The sequence below is a fragment of the Anopheles marshallii genome, chromosome 3 (genome assembly GCF_943734725.1).
Source record: "Anopheles marshallii chromosome 3, idAnoMarsDA_429_01, whole genome shotgun sequence".
NCBI lineage: Eukaryota > Metazoa > Arthropoda > Insecta > Diptera > Culicidae > Anopheles > Anopheles marshallii.
Window position 1 is genome coordinate 17,483,113 of NC_071327.1, and position 15,392 is coordinate 17,498,504.

General features: G+C 44.8%; 1 protein-coding gene across 1 annotated transcript; it reads right to left on the reverse strand.

Annotated features, from left to right (window-relative positions):
- Nucleotides 1-5,290: 5,290 nt before the first annotated feature.
- On the reverse strand, nt 5,291-7,386 carry LOC128711767 (uncharacterized). The gene is made up of 2 exons (XM_053806653.1): nt 6,908-7,386; nt 5,291-6,662 (listed from the first exon to the last, which is right to left on the reverse strand). Exons 1-2 carry the CDS (start codon nt 7,384-7,386, stop codon nt 5,291-5,293), a joined length of 1,851 nt encoding a protein of 616 aa, XP_053662628.1.
- Nucleotides 7,387-15,392: the final 8,006 nt, after the last annotated feature.

A 15,392-nucleotide genomic window follows, 5' to 3' on the forward strand; every position in this document is an offset into this window, starting at 1 on the left:
CGTGCCATTCTTCGGTGCCAAGGGTAAGTGCTGTTTATTTCCAACCGTAATCCTTTTGTCTACAATGAAACGACCCTTCTGCACCGTGCCCATCATGCCGACTGGGTGATGCTGGGCCGAAGCGGTTGATCCTGGCTGAGAGAAAAGACGGCGATGCATTTCCATGACAACAATGGAAAACCTTGCATATGCACCGCATACGACTCACGGCAGGGGGATAAACATGGTGATATTTCACGGATTATTATCGTCGTCATTATGGACACCAGTTTTAATCATCTAGCATATTTATACGGTTTGTTACCTCGCTTTCTCTCCTTCTTCAACCCCGGAGAAGGATTTCCGATACCTTGATGTTGACTGGCGTCGATTCGAAATTTACCGAATGGTGTCGGTTTGCCCACCATTGGCACACAATGACAAATTGCTTTCCGTGCTCAAAACCATTCGAGAATCTATTTGGGGAATCAGTAACACTATGGCTTATTTGCCTTTCTCGTCCGGCAAACAAGTGGCTTATTCGGCCAAACCGCCCGAGAGGAACGGAACAGTTTATTGCGGTTTCAGACGGATAGTGTGCGTGGGGGGTCTAATCGAAACCGGTGATATTAAAAAGGATTAAACTGCAATATGTTAGCCTATTTTGAGGCCATTTAGAGAGGTTTTCTCTTCACTGTTTGTTGGTGATGCGTGTGGTTTGGGTGAGGATGATAAGTCAATTGCCAACCAGTTTATTGAATTGAGGAGGAGGAGCAGAGAGTTGCATGTAATGGGTAAGGGTTGAAAAGGGGAAGCAGCACGTGAACGGTTGTATTTAATTGAATGAATCAGGATATCATTTGTCAGCGATAATAGGTATCGGAAAGCGTAAACTGATAACCTGCTGTAACCGAGAATATGTGGGAGATTTGTGTTTCTCTTTCTATTTAGTTAAATTATAGGTTTGGACAATTTGTAACCGCAGTTATCTACATATTTGGATAGCCCCGGCAATGAATGAACTCATATCTTTTGAAGTAGTAAGTTACGCAGTTGCTTCTTGATGTCTTCTGTATTTTGTCAATTCACATCTTCAATGGTTCCACTCTCAAACCTAACTCCTCACATACTCTTTTACAGGATCGTGTAATGTTCCTGCAACACGTCAACAAAAACCCTGCCAGACATCAAAGATATCTCTCAAATCGGCAGGAGTCTTGCAGGATTAGGAAAAGGAACATTACGTAAAAAGTTATCGTACAAAAGAGAGACAGAGAGAGAGAAAGACCACAAATGTTTCCTGCCCTGCCATGCTCGATATGTAATCCCTATTCATGCCAAGCGGAACAGACTGGTATGGTGCGCGAGGGAAAATATTTTGATCTGCAACGAAGCGTTTAATTGAAGTGTAATTTAAATAACAATTAAAGCTTACGTCCTCTCATCTCACATACCTTGATGCAGTCAGGATGAATGAAAGAGAAGAATGAGCAGGATGTGTCCCATTTCTAAACTGACCGATTCATATCCTTTGGTCCGAGTAGCCATCGGTTGTCGATTTGTGGACATTAATCCGATGTCGGATATCTCTTTCCCGCGTTCGCTTGCTTTGTCTGCTTCTTAATCCAAATCATCGCCCATCGAAACTCATAAATGCATCGATGTTATGCTGTTATGCGTTTATCCCGCGCTTATCCTTTTGGCGTTTGACAAGGGATAGAGATTCCTTGGCGAATTGATTGTTCGCTGCGGGATGCAATCGAGACGCCCGATTTATGCAATAATCTTCTCTTACCACAATAAACGTTCCTTACCCCGGTATGTCTTCGTTGAATCTGTTATTTTATTTGTCCGCAAAAAGATGAATATTCAATACAAACTCTTAGTTCCAGGGAGGACAAATTAACTACGCGCTATTGATGGTTAAATGTGAACTGAACCACGGCTGGACCACTGTATAATGTGTGGAGCGAATTTCTTTCGGAAACCATCACAGCACGCGCTGTCTTCTCATCAGCTGTGTGTGTTTAGTATTTCGAAATGGTTGAGCCGAGCGAAAGTAATGGCGCTTTGGGTGAAGCATTAAACCGACTACTTGGCGAAACATTTGGGACGTCCGGAAGTGGGCGCATCAATATCAAGGCCCTGCACCAACTTTTGAGCAGTTTGATCGATTTGCACGTACGTTATGAAGGAGAAAAGCAGCAGAATAAATTAATCCTGGAGAGTGTACCTTCGCAAACAGCAGCAACAGCCCCGGAAGTGGTGGTGTGCGTGAATCACATATCACAAGGCGATATAATTACGGAGTTATCCAGGGACTCATTATCGACGTCTGAGAAGGAAACATCTAAATCTGCTGATAAAACCGATGAAGATTGTTCAAGTGCAAAGGATAAGGAGCCGTCATCGATAGAACAGCTATCGGGAAGTCTGGGTAGAAAGGAAGAAGCTGTGCCAAATGCAATACAAACAGTCAAAGAAAACGGAAATGGTAATACCTTGGACAAGAAACCATCTTCGATGGATATGGGTAGAAGTGTGGGTAGAAAGGAAGACGATGTTCTAAATGCAATACAAGCAGTTGCAGAAAGTGAAAAAGATAAACCGTTGGACATGGAACCATATTCGAGGGGGGATGAACAAAAACAGCAGGATGATAGACAACAGAAGGAAGGCCTCAACTCGACTACCCATCAACGAAGTTCGGATTTCTTAGTCAAATCAACATCTGCTTCAGAAAAATCCAGTGATCTTCACTCGCAGGAACTTTCACCTGCTAGCCATACGCCGTCTAATACAACTAAAAGTTCTAGAGCAAGTGTTGGAAAGAAGCTAACCTCCCCTTCGTTTGTGGCTGATAAGATATCTGCGAAAGATAGCGCAACACAAACGGCATTCGAGTTCGAGGCCATTCTTGAAGGTTGTAGAAGCCATTTAGAAGCCGTAAAGGAGGAAGTCCTTTCGTTGAAAACTCGTTGTCAATCCCAACACGAGGATACGTTGAAGCTGGCCGGTGGACTAGATAGTGTCGTGTATCGTGTCGGAACGCAGGAGTCTAAGGTGGAAAAGTTTGACAAGGACATCCACTGTTTGGGTATGCTCGTATCGGACTACGAAGTTAACTTCCAAAGCATTGCAAAACATCTTGAACGGCATGACGTTAAAGTGCAGGAGTTTGAGCGGACATTCCAGCGAATAGACAAAGAACGGGACGCTCTACGTGCGGATATAAGATCCATCAACGAGCAGGTTAACTATCTTACTACCGTGAAGGCGGACAAGGTAGATGTTCAAACGGAGCTAAATCGTCGCTCTCTTGTGACGGACATGCAGCAGCACGTTCCGTACCCCGTCTTCAACGATACAGCTCGTGATCTTACGCGCACGGTCACACAGTTACGCGAAGAACTGCACGAGCTGGATCAAAATCTTAAAACGGTGCAGTACGAGCTGGTTAAGGGTCTGGGAGCGAAGGCATCGGCGCAAGATGTCACCCAGATACGGAAGCAGTTAGTCGGAGCGTTGAGTCGTTGGCAGAAGGCGGAAAAGGATCAGCCAGCACCTGCGGTGATCATGGGCGATACAACTTCGTCAGCAGTAACGGCAATCTCTGGAACGGGCACTGGCTCTGACGTTAGTAAATGTTTGACGTGTGGCATCCAGACGACCCTCGAGGGTAGCCATACCGTGGTGCTGACTAAGTTTACCCCAGTGAACAAAACCAAACATGGGGCACGTAATGCGGGCGGTATCCACACAAAATGTATTCCACCGGAGAAGGTATTCCGAACGGGCAGCTTGGGAGTGGTAAAGAAAGTAACGCTGGACGAAAAGCGTACAGAACAGCAATGGAAGTTTTAACAGATGTTGCAGAGGCTGGTTCACAATTTAGACTGTGGAATTAAATTTTAATTTTTGTAAATCATTAAGTAAACCAATATTTTATTATCAGCTATCTAATAGGGAACATTCATTCATTACGTAACGGTTATAGTGGTTAGTACTAGCGTTTTTATGTGTTAAAAGGGGGGTCAACATTTTGTTACGTAATGTACAATAAGATTAGGACCTTTACTTTAGACTCTAGGGAATTTTATACAAATATTATGATATTTATCTTCTTGCTGATGTTTAAAGGTCAATATTCTCGATGTTGATACCTTCTGATGTTCACTCAGACGTTGGTTTTTGGATTCAGGTGTGTGTTTACATCGCATGTCGACACATAAAACAAGTGTTGTGCTCATATATCTCTAAACAGCCTCATAATCCTCGTGCGTTAAAGCAAATGCGGCATCCATTTTAAAATCATATGCCGTATACCCAAATTTTTGTTCAAAATTGTAAAAACATTGCCTAATGATACATCCAAGGTATCAACTATACGATAGAACTTCAGTTTTTATCATGCAATCACCTTTTAGTGCTCGGATTCTCGAATCAATTATCGATATTCGGCAATTAGAACCGATTGGCTTCGTGTTCGGTGTTTGTAGTCAGCTTATCTGCTGAAAACAGTCGTGTTTAATTGTTCCACAATGCTTCTAGAGCCACTTTAACGGTATTTTTTAAAAGGTAATGCCTTTTATTAACATTCGAAATTTCTGATTTTCCATTACGTGATAAATGACAAAAATGGAGTCACTAGGTTGAAGGTTTAGATGTTGGAGGTAAAAAATTAACGCAATTAGTAAAAATCGACGATAGATCGACGAAATGTTATGTAATGAATATTGGCGGGTTGCTTCCAGTGCTACAATTCGTTACGAAACGGGTAAAGGGGGGAAGACCCAAGAACTGTCAATTTTTTCGTTACGTAATAATTGAATGAGCCCATCATATATCAATTTATAGATAAACTTATTTTCTTTGAGAGATTAAATATAGTAAGAAACACAATGAAACAAACGATTATTCTTTTTTACAGGATTCAGATTTCTTTATAGATCATCTAGAGCGTCGAGGACCTAAAAGACTAAAATCGTGTGTCGCGTTTTATTTACAACGTATCGGTACCCCGTCTTGGCTAGGCTTTGTGCGATAGGACCAAAAATTACCTATGAGCGTAAAAACAGAGTACCAATAACCAATCGTTTACACAACTACAGCTAGATACAGCTTCATATCCGCCTAACTATTTACACAAACAAAAAACACGTACACACACACATACACTTATACACGAGAACACATGGATGAAGCACTGAAAACGGTTTTCTTTGGTATGGCTTGCCATTGTGTCGATATATCTTCTTTTGTTTTTGTAGGATTCCGTAGTTAGGTGCCGTAAGTGTGCGGTCTCTTACATTCATCTATCCTCCACACTGCAACCGATGAGGTTCTCTATGCTGAATCCCTTCGTATTGCCGTATTTCCGCTTGCGGGCCGCAAACGATGGTTCGGTACCATCGAACAGCTTCGTCGTTTCGGCATACCCGGGACTAACGCCGGATTCGGGATGTCCGTTACTGGCGGGAACTATCCCTCGCAGTGGTTCCGCAACCATCAGCGAAGGTTGCAGCTCGGTGTAGAAATGTGTGCGACGTTCCTCTGTAGCTGGGCGCGATTCTTCCACCGAACCTCCGCTACTGCTTGCCTTGTCGGACTGTTCGTCCTCTTCGATGTAGTAATCGTCCGAATCACGCACCGTCCGCGTGGGACTACAATGCGGGGAGTAATCACCAGATGGTTCGATCGTGGGTGACGCTTGCGCTGGATGAGGATGTTCCACGTCCGGTGGCGATCTAGATGCTCCTGATAGGTGCGCATTTGCTGGTGCATCCTCGGGAATGGCTTTGCGGCCATTCAGTAGCATCTCGTGGTAACTAAGCGATCCCGGCCCACAGTCTGCCGGTGATTTATAATCGTCCTCACTTTCAACATCGATCCGATCGTCACTGGAAAGATCAAGATCGGCCGAGATGTGTTCCTCTTCGGCGTAATCACCGCGTCGATCACTCCGTTCGCTTGGTTGCGGATCACCCATGCGGGTAGCAGCAAGTTTATGTGCTCCGTACGGGTAAGAGATGGCTTCCCGCACCAGCCCACCAGTGCACGGATGTACACCGAGGCTCGCCGGATGGGGCCCATCGTCGTACAGATCTATCAGCGGCCCGCTACCACCCGCCTGCCCTTGATGATAGCCGTGGAAAAATTTGTTCATGGCACTCGAGATCTTCAAACTATCGACGTTCCGCTGCAGGAAGTCACTGTTCTCCATCATGGCCACGTTCAGATCGTCCATCTTGACCGAACCGAACAGATTAAGCTTGCTGTCGAGCAGAAAGTCCCCTGTCCGGCCCGGTCCCAACGCTGCTAGCGGTCCACCGGGTCCATCCGCTCCAAACCCGGCCACCGAAGCGGATGCAGCAGCGTGGGCCGGACCGAACTGATGCATCGGTATCACGGGCACCGGCTTCCGTATCCAGAACGGTGCGAATGGTGCAAACACACCCGGGAAGCCCATGCTCTGGGCAAGCGTTGTACGCTTGTAGCGCTTACGGCGCCGCAGGAAGCTACCGTTGTCGAACATGTCCTCCGCGAGCGGATCCAGCGTCCAGAAGTTGCCCTTGCCCGGGTTGCCCGGTTCGCGGGGAATTTTGATGAAGCAATCGTTCAGGCTGAGGTTATGCCGGATGGAGTTTTGCCATGCAGGGAACTTTTCCTTGTAGTACGGAAACCTGTCAGGTGGAAGTGGCAGTTTAGTCTGGTGTCTAAATTGCAGCTTTTGGGGGATAAAGATTTGGATGTCTGAAGGACCTTTTACATCTACTGAGGTATCTTGGAATATTGGAAGTTCAGTAGTCTTAATAATTGCCTATCTTGTCGGGATTTGTACATGATCGTGTTGATCTAACCACTTCTCTGAATGTTTGGGATAGGGGACTTTGATTCTCGCCTGATTACAACACACCGCACTACTTACCGTGTCATAATAAACTCGCAGATACCGCTGAGCGTCAGCTTCTTCTGTGGTGACTGTAGTATAGCCATTGTGATAAGCGCTATGTACGAGTAGGGCGGCTTCACCAGACTCTGCGAACGATGGCTACCGGATTTCCCCGTCGTACCGCCTTCATCCGTCCCGTTCCCCGTGTCCGCACTGGGTTGGTTCTGCTGTCCACCGGAGGTTCCATTTTCCGAACCGGAACTACTGCGTGACCGGTTACGGTTTACACCGCTGGACCGATTCACCGACGGTGGTACCTGACTGTTATGGGAACCACCGCCCAGTGTCGGGTGGTGGTGATGCTGGGTGCTGGAATGGTAGTGCTGTTGTGATTGGCCCGCAAGGTCGCCTAAAGCGTTAGTGCCCGCAGATGTGGTGGCATGTGAGGGAGATGCACCGATGGACAGCAAACCCGACGGTCGCAGATCGAGCGGTGATGCCATTGCGGGATGCATCATACACTCCGGTGTTTGGGCACGTTTTACCTCGAATGCTTATATTGTTGTTAGCAAAATCACTTGTGAACACACGCACACACTTGCTTAATTTCACTCCATTTTGTTTTGCAATGGCGTTAACACTCTAATTCTTGTTGTACGGTAATTGAACTGATGGTTTGCACTTGATAACAGTTTTTGCTGCAGAGCTCACTTCCCTTTTAGTTGGTAAAACCCTGATGAAAATTAATTCCATCCATTCGGGTTTGTGCTTATGTTTTGTGTTTTAATATCTTTTGTACCGTGTGTTTATCACTTCACTGCCACTCTTTTATGATTTAAAAACATTTCTTTCACATAAAATCGTACATTGCAGGTACCACACACGAAATTTTACGAAAATTTGACTACAATTGTACCGTACAACGAATGGTTAGCCCGACCTTTACCAATGGAATGAAAAATGGCAGGCAAAAAGGCGTTCACGTCGCGGATAACGACAGCGACCGACCGACCGAACGACGACTGTGACCGGCACCGACGAAGGCAAGAATGAAAATGTTATTTTAACTTTGTGGAAAATTGTGAAAATTTTGCACGCGCTACACTTCCGTCATGTCTTCCTTCCTGCCCCCGGTTCACTCCGCCAACCATCTCCCTTTCGCGCTCACTCGCTCACTCGCTCTTTCTCCGTACAATGTTCACCCCCTATCCATCCGGTCGGTATTCCCCGGTACGACGGGGCCAGTACGCGGATGGGCGGAGAAATGAAAATCTCATTCCTGCCTCGCAACCCGACAGGATATTTGCCGCCCGGCTCTGGCCCTGCACGAGTAAAATGGCGCCCCTCGTCTGTGTATTTGGCTGTTGTGCGTAAGCGTTTGCGTACGCTTCGTTCTCACTCTCGCGCACGACCGGTAACGCAAAACTCACACAAACGTTTTTGGCAGTGGGAAAATGGCCGTATGTGGCCCGGTTGCGTACATCATCCCGTGCTGTGCAAGCGGGCTAGTTGTAATACAATAATCAGGTTTCTTGTGCTACAGAGTGTGTCTTTCCTTCACGGGTTTCCCTTCCGCTCGAGGCAGCGTTCTGCAGCAAGTCAAACCTTTTTTTTTTGTTGTTGTTTGTCAAGCTTCGCTCGTAAAAGGAAGCTTCTTATTGTGCCTGCTTCCAGCGACGGCGTCCCCCCAAATGGCACACATGCACACACACAAAACGCGTAAGCAAGAAAGTAATTTTAACCACCCGAACCGGCGCCAGCATCGCCAACTTTTCCCGAAGGAACGAGCGGAAAAAAAGTTGTACAAACTGTGTTCCTTTGCAAGTAAAACATTTATTTTAGCAAAACCACGTCAAGCAAGCCGTGCGGATGAAAGTGAGAGCGCTATACGGGCCGGTTGCACTGGTGTGTGTGTTTGTGTGTGTAAGCGCATGCGGTAGTAGTGTTTGTGGTTGTTGAACCATTTTGGGTGTGTCCTTGCGAAAGGATTTCCATCGGAGTGAGGAGAGGAAACACGGCGATTTGAGGTTGTGCAAACGAGATGACTATATGCTATACAGCTGGTGCATGTGTATGAGTGTGTTCTTTGATGAAGTATATAAGGATCTTTTAGTTGGCTGAAATAAATCCCGCTCGTGTATCGATGTGTGCGAGAAGGCGCTTTATGTGTGGAACAAAGGTTTAACACAGCCGGCTTGGCTATGGTGGAGCTTTGCTGGTGTAATTTGTAAGTCGTAACGGTGCACAGCGTGACGATTCGCTTCGTGTGTCCACTACGCCGTTGTCCTTTCTAGCTGCCTTTTTACCACCCTCTGCCGGGTAGGTAGGGAGGATGTTGACAGGAGCTGATAGAAAAAGGATGTAAGCAGCCACTCTGGTCCATTTACAAGCAGCCTGTTTCGCGATGAAAGAACAATCCTTGTTGTTAGCAGGAATTGGCATCGTCAGGATTGGTTTGGATGGAGTCGACGACTCCAGACAAAAGGGAACGCATGCATCCGCGCGCGTTAAGGTACGGTACCGTCGGTGGAAAGTAATTCAATTTGACGACATGTGATAATTTGTATGCTAGAAGCTTGGGAAAGCTCGTCGGGAAAGGCCGTCGGGGCAACTTGGAGTGTTGTCGACCGTCGTGACGTACCCCGAGTGTGCTAGTTTCGTTTGCTAACAATTCACCATCTGAGGTCCATCAGAAGGGTGCACATTGTCGTGGTTTTATTGAATGTGGCCAGGTTGAACTATGACAGTCATAAATCGTTGATATACAGTCATAAGTCCGTCATCAGACAGTCAGAATTGATGATCGCAGACCAGTTTGCCATTTTTTACCAGTGTGGGGAGTCAATTGATTGATTGTAATTAGTGTTGTGGTTATTGAGTCTTTTGAGAAGAGTCATTTATATGAATCTAAAGTGAGGAGACTTTCACATCAGGAATCGACTCTCGACAGATTCTTGAATCCTCGGCTCAGAACTATGTCCCTTGGACACCTAAACGTGGAATGGTAAATGAACCTATTTTGGGGGGTCGCGGAGTGATAGTTGGAACGGGGGAAAGTAAGGGGGGGGGGGGGGTTCTGAAGAGGTCTAGTCCTGCCATTTCTAACTTTCCTTGACTTTGTTTTCCACGTAGCCGAATAGTCAGTCCTGCGTACGGGGGATGTGTCCCGATGGGATTTTGGACCGGTCCTGTCGTGTGAAGACTGGCGCCACTACCAATACACCAAGCGGACGGACAAGCTTATAGGTAATAAATCTTGGATGACTCAAGAAGCTTAGTGGACTCATGAATCTTTGAATACATATTCCGATTCATTCGTTCCCTCCGAAGAATCAATCAAATTCCTTAATCTGTACTAGATTCACCCTGCACTAGGTGTAATGGGCTAGTCTGTTTGTTTTGCAACTATATGCTGTCGATATGATTGTTTTACGAAACTGCAGCGACTTTTCAATCTATGGCATAATTTTGACGATTACCGACGGCTTCAGCAAGTAATAATTCCTAGTTTTCTTAAGTCAGATATTGCCATGAAGGATGAATTTGAAAATTGTATATGAATTTGAAAATAAAAAATAAATATGAAAATAATATGAATTTGAAGTATAATGTATAAATGCAAATATTGTAACATAAAAGATGTTACAGATTTATAACAATTCCCAAATTCGTCTAAACTGTCTTAAACTTTAGGCTTAACATGTTAACCTCACCTTACATACCAAGGTGGATCAAAACAAGGATCCCCCCAACCTGTACGACTTTCAACCTTTTCGCCCAGTAGGTTGCAATAATCAGTTATCTTGTCGGACAATATCTCCCACCCCCCCTTCCCCCCCAAAGCATCCCGAAAAGGGATTCCGTAACCAATAATAAAAGCACGCGCCTACATCTTGAGCATCATTCATTAGTTTTCGGGCACTTCGGCGCACAGCGGCAATATAACATGGCCAAAACTGCCGTCCCGAGGTCGGCTTCATGCCCGGCTGCTTCACGCAGTCACCGGTCGGACATGATTGAATTGTTATGAAGAATCAACTCAATTGAGCGTCGCCCTGCCTGCGTTCGGCCAGGATGAAAGGAAGAATGCGGTGTAATTGTTCGATGCCGATGCAAGAGTATGTACGGTGGGCAGGCATTTCGGGGCAAATGCGTCCCTTTTGTTGTTTGTCGGTAGGAGCTTTAGGGCCATCTATTTGCCATGGTGACCAAGTGTTTCGGAAGCTGGAAGAAAAGGCCTTTTGTTTCGCCTTTCTTTTTTGGTGGGTTGGTCTTAAAGAGGACTTTAGCATGGACGGTTGTGGAAAAAGTTGTTACTGAACAACAAGCCAAACAGCCACTCATGCACCGAGTGGACGAAATGGTCATTCAGGTTGAGAAATTGTAGGCAATTGACGAATGTTCCTGACGGTAAGGTTCGCAATACTCGTGATTGGGTGAACAATGCATTAACAAATGCGATAAATTGTTCGCTGATTGAAAAGGTTTGTTGTTTGGATGGCTGAACTCATCCGCGTTTAGTGTTTCTGAACAAATAGTAATAAAACATAAAAATAGTTACACCACAGATGAAGCACGATTTAATCTACTATTTACAGCGCCTAAAAGTATGCAATCCATTCATATTTGTATCCATTTAGCGACTATTTAGCAGCGTTTGAAATGAAATGTTATTAAATCCGACAATGACTACCAATTCAGTACAATCGCTTAGTTAACAATCTAAGGACACTTGAGCAAGAAAAACAAACTGTCCTCACAACACAACAAACAACTTTAGAAAGCCATTTCCTACCTACCAAAAGCGTATGAACGGTTGTACATCTAATTGTCCTTTCGAACCTCCGGGCAGAAAATGTAGAGAAATGCAAATATTCTTCCACCATGTTCAATAAAACAGTCACAGAACACAGAGCGATGTAAAAGGGATGGTAAGCATATGGACCGAGGGTCAGCCCGGACCGCTGCGAACGAGTTGAGTCGAGTTGTGTGCGCGTGTGTACACAGTAAATAACAAAACATTGTAAGACGATAAAAGGACATCCCGGCCCGGGCTGACATTTGGGAATGGTTGCCTCGAGGCGGACCCTACTTCTGCAACAATATGATTTTGTACGGGATTATGATTTTGTCACATAATATCTTGCGGCTATTTGCTTGTGCTTGAGCGCCCGAGCACGCCCGGGACAGCAATTTCGATTCCCATGGATTTGCTGTTGCTTGCTTGCCACGAAACACTCGAGGCAAGATGTTGATCCGATCCTTTCTGCAAATAGTGCGGTGCGTCATGCGCACAAGGTCATGCCTGTTGCCTGCTGCAATCGGTTCGGTGCTTCTCCATTGGACGCTAGTGGCAAATGGGTTTTCGGATGTCTCAATTGAACTTAGTTTTTGTTTGATGCGATGGTGAATTGTTTATAGCGAAGCAAATCTTGTTATCGATCGCTCATGGTTGCGATAAAGCTAATTAAATTCAACTCTCTCTTTATTACTCCCCCTTGACGTTGATTCACACGGTTGTTTGTGAGGGGTTTGGTGCGCCTGTAAGTATGCAGGCAGTACCAGTTTTATCTTTCGAGTTCGGATAAGCTAATCAATTATCAAGTATTTTGAATACAATCAGGCGCCCATCGCAGTGTTTTGTATAAAATGTTTTAACGGAAAATTACAAACATAACTCGCTCATATTTAATAACTGAAGTCCATGCAACTTATAATTGCAAGAACACAATTAATTGTCACTTTTTTAGGTTGGGACCATCTCCATCAATTCTGACGTCACAGAATACCGAATGCAAACAAAGAGTTCTGCTCATTACATAATCACTCTTATGCGCACAGATTTTCTTTTGTGTAGCAAATAAATAAAGAAGAACAAACATCAGTCGGCTCTGCAAAGTTACACAGCTTTTAGTTTTCCCTTTTTAAAAGAAGCGCAATTAAATGGTACCGGTTTCTGGGCGGCGGTGGTGGATTTTGGGGGTACGAAAGCAAACGAGCAAATGGCACATGAAAAGTAAATTTGACAAGTGCCGTCGCCGTAAAGTTTCGTGCGATGAGCAAATCGGGCGAAAGTGTTTTAAACTTTTAACCTGTGAGTGAGCCCGATTTTTTTTCCTTTCGTTGCATGCATCGAAGGCCAATGTAATTGGTTGGCTAATGGTTAATACTCTTCAATAAAATGGCCAATCTCTTGCGCAAAATCAGCGTTTGTTTTGGCGCGCCCGAAAAGTTTTTGAAAGTGCACTTCTACCCACTCAAACCACGGTCAAACCACTCGGGTGCTGCATGACAATTCTGAGAACGGTAACAGCTGTCCGGGCGCATATTGTTGCATCCAGCAACGAATCCGTACCAAAAAAACGGTGCGAAGGTATGTGTCGTTGCGGACCGATGCCTGAACGTTCCTGCGTCCGGTGATGGTGACGGTGAGAATTACGCGGCTGGAAATTGACGGGAAATGACGGTGGTAACAAGCAAAACTGTTTATTGACACGATAAACGAATTTACAGAGTTTACATATTTAAAACACATTACACCAGCATCAACGGCGCTGAGCGTTGCGAACGAGTGAGAACGGGTGACGTACTTTTCGGTAACTTTTTGTTTTATTCATCCTTCTGTTTGTTGGAAACTGTCGTTTACTGTTATTTTTATGAGTTCGTTTTTCAAATTTAAATATTAACAGTACTACAAAATTGGAGACAAGGAGAAGTTTGATAATGATATGACATGCATAATGATAATCAATAAAAGAACTACGGGAGAATTATTGTGCATGTTTTGTATGCAAAATAGTATTTATTGTTTATTTTTAATGTAAAGTGCTTTATTTTAAGGCAGCACAGTAAGAGGCGAATAAAATCTTTTAATTTAAGATTGTTTTGCATTGCAGATTGCATAATGTTTGGTGCATTACGCTTTTCGTGAAGCGACAGCGCCTAAATGTATGCATCATGCTGTACCGCGGTTTAATCGATCTTTCAGATTTGTTATTTTTTCCTTACGCTTCGGTCACGTTTTCCAATAACTTTGACGAGAACACACCTTCCGAGAGTTAATAAATTCCGTTCGCTTTGGAACTTAACTGCTGAAAGCGAGCGGAATGTGTTCGTGATGCGTAACCAAACTTACCGCAGCGATGCCGTACTCACTACAAAGAACGCTCAGTATCGTACGGATGGCGCAGCAAAAAATAAATAAATCCTAAACCTTCCGAACGTTTGGTAACGATTGCAAAAGTTTCACGATCCCTTTTCCCCGGTCTCTTCACCGGTACGAACAAGTTATTGGTTTTTGCAAACCAAAACCAACTGGCACACAGCGTTCGCCAAACGATTACGATTCATCGACGAATCGGCACTGTGCTTTACAATATTGGAAAATGTTCGCATGGCCCTTTGCATATCCGTCCGCACCTCTGTGGATGCCGTGTACTTCAAAATGGACGCAGCTATGCAGAAGGAAATATACGGATAGTATCCGGCACCGTTTCTTGGTGGCACCAAGCCGTTCCCAACCCTCGCAGCAGTACGGTAACGGGCGCCTGGACGGGGGTTCGGATCGGTTGCTTCGGTAAACTGTGGCGTTCGGTTTGTGCCGGAATTTGATTCCGATTCTAATCCGGAGCATTTCCTGCGCTGCCTAGTCAAACAGAGAGCGGCGGGCGAGTGTTGGCACACAAATCGAATTGAACTTTATATTACGCCCTACGGTTGTTAGTACACCACCGTTAGTGGATTGCGGAAGACAGGAAGGGGCTTCAAGTTTCGAGCTGCGAACTACTATTACTGTTGATACAAACAACATCAATATTAACAGAAGCCACAGCATATTGTACCGCGTGGCTGAGGACCCGTGATGGAGACGCATGGTGGATCAATCGCAGGAGGATTTCAATTGTGGAGCTGGTTGTACATTTTCGATTTACAGCGCCGATTTGAAGGTTTAAGGGTAGCTACTGAACGTGACCATGCCTTACATTGCTTCTTAATACAGTTCCCTAGTAAAAACCTCACTTTTAAGGCTAGTTATTAAAATAAGCCTGTTTGTTCAGCAATTTGCATACCTTCTGGCGTTTTTTCGTCAAGTTTACTATAATATTGTATTTAAAGGTGAAATCTGATATAAAAATAAAATAAAGTACAGAAATTTTTTTTTTATTATGTTGCAAATTTAGAAAACTTTTTTATTGTATTTACATCCCACACCATTACTGTATCGCAGTTGGCGTGCAGTAGCGAAACCGTTTCGAAATGGATGATTGATTCTTGAATGTCTTGTGCTATCGAACATTTGCCTAGCCGTATCCATTTCGCCATTCCGATGCAATCCAATCTCCGGGTTCGTGGTTGTGGTAGTTCAATTTCATATTTATTTTCCACCACCAGCCGTTAACCGTGCTCTATTGGATCAGACTGGCCGTTAAAGGACCGTAAAGGGCCGTAGCATTGGAAACTAATTTGAATGTTCGTCTGCTTTCTACGATACGATACCGATTAGTCTTTCATTTCGTGCGAG

Coding starts and splice junctions, on each gene's coding strand:
- LOC128711767 (XM_053806653.1), bottom strand. CDS start 7,386: ATGCATCCCGCAATGGCATCACCGCTCGATCTGCGACCGTCGGGTTTG. Junction 6,663..6,907: donor TGCGAGTTTATTATGACACG/GTAAGTAGTGCG, acceptor TCCACCTGACAG/GTTTCCGTACTACAAGGAAA.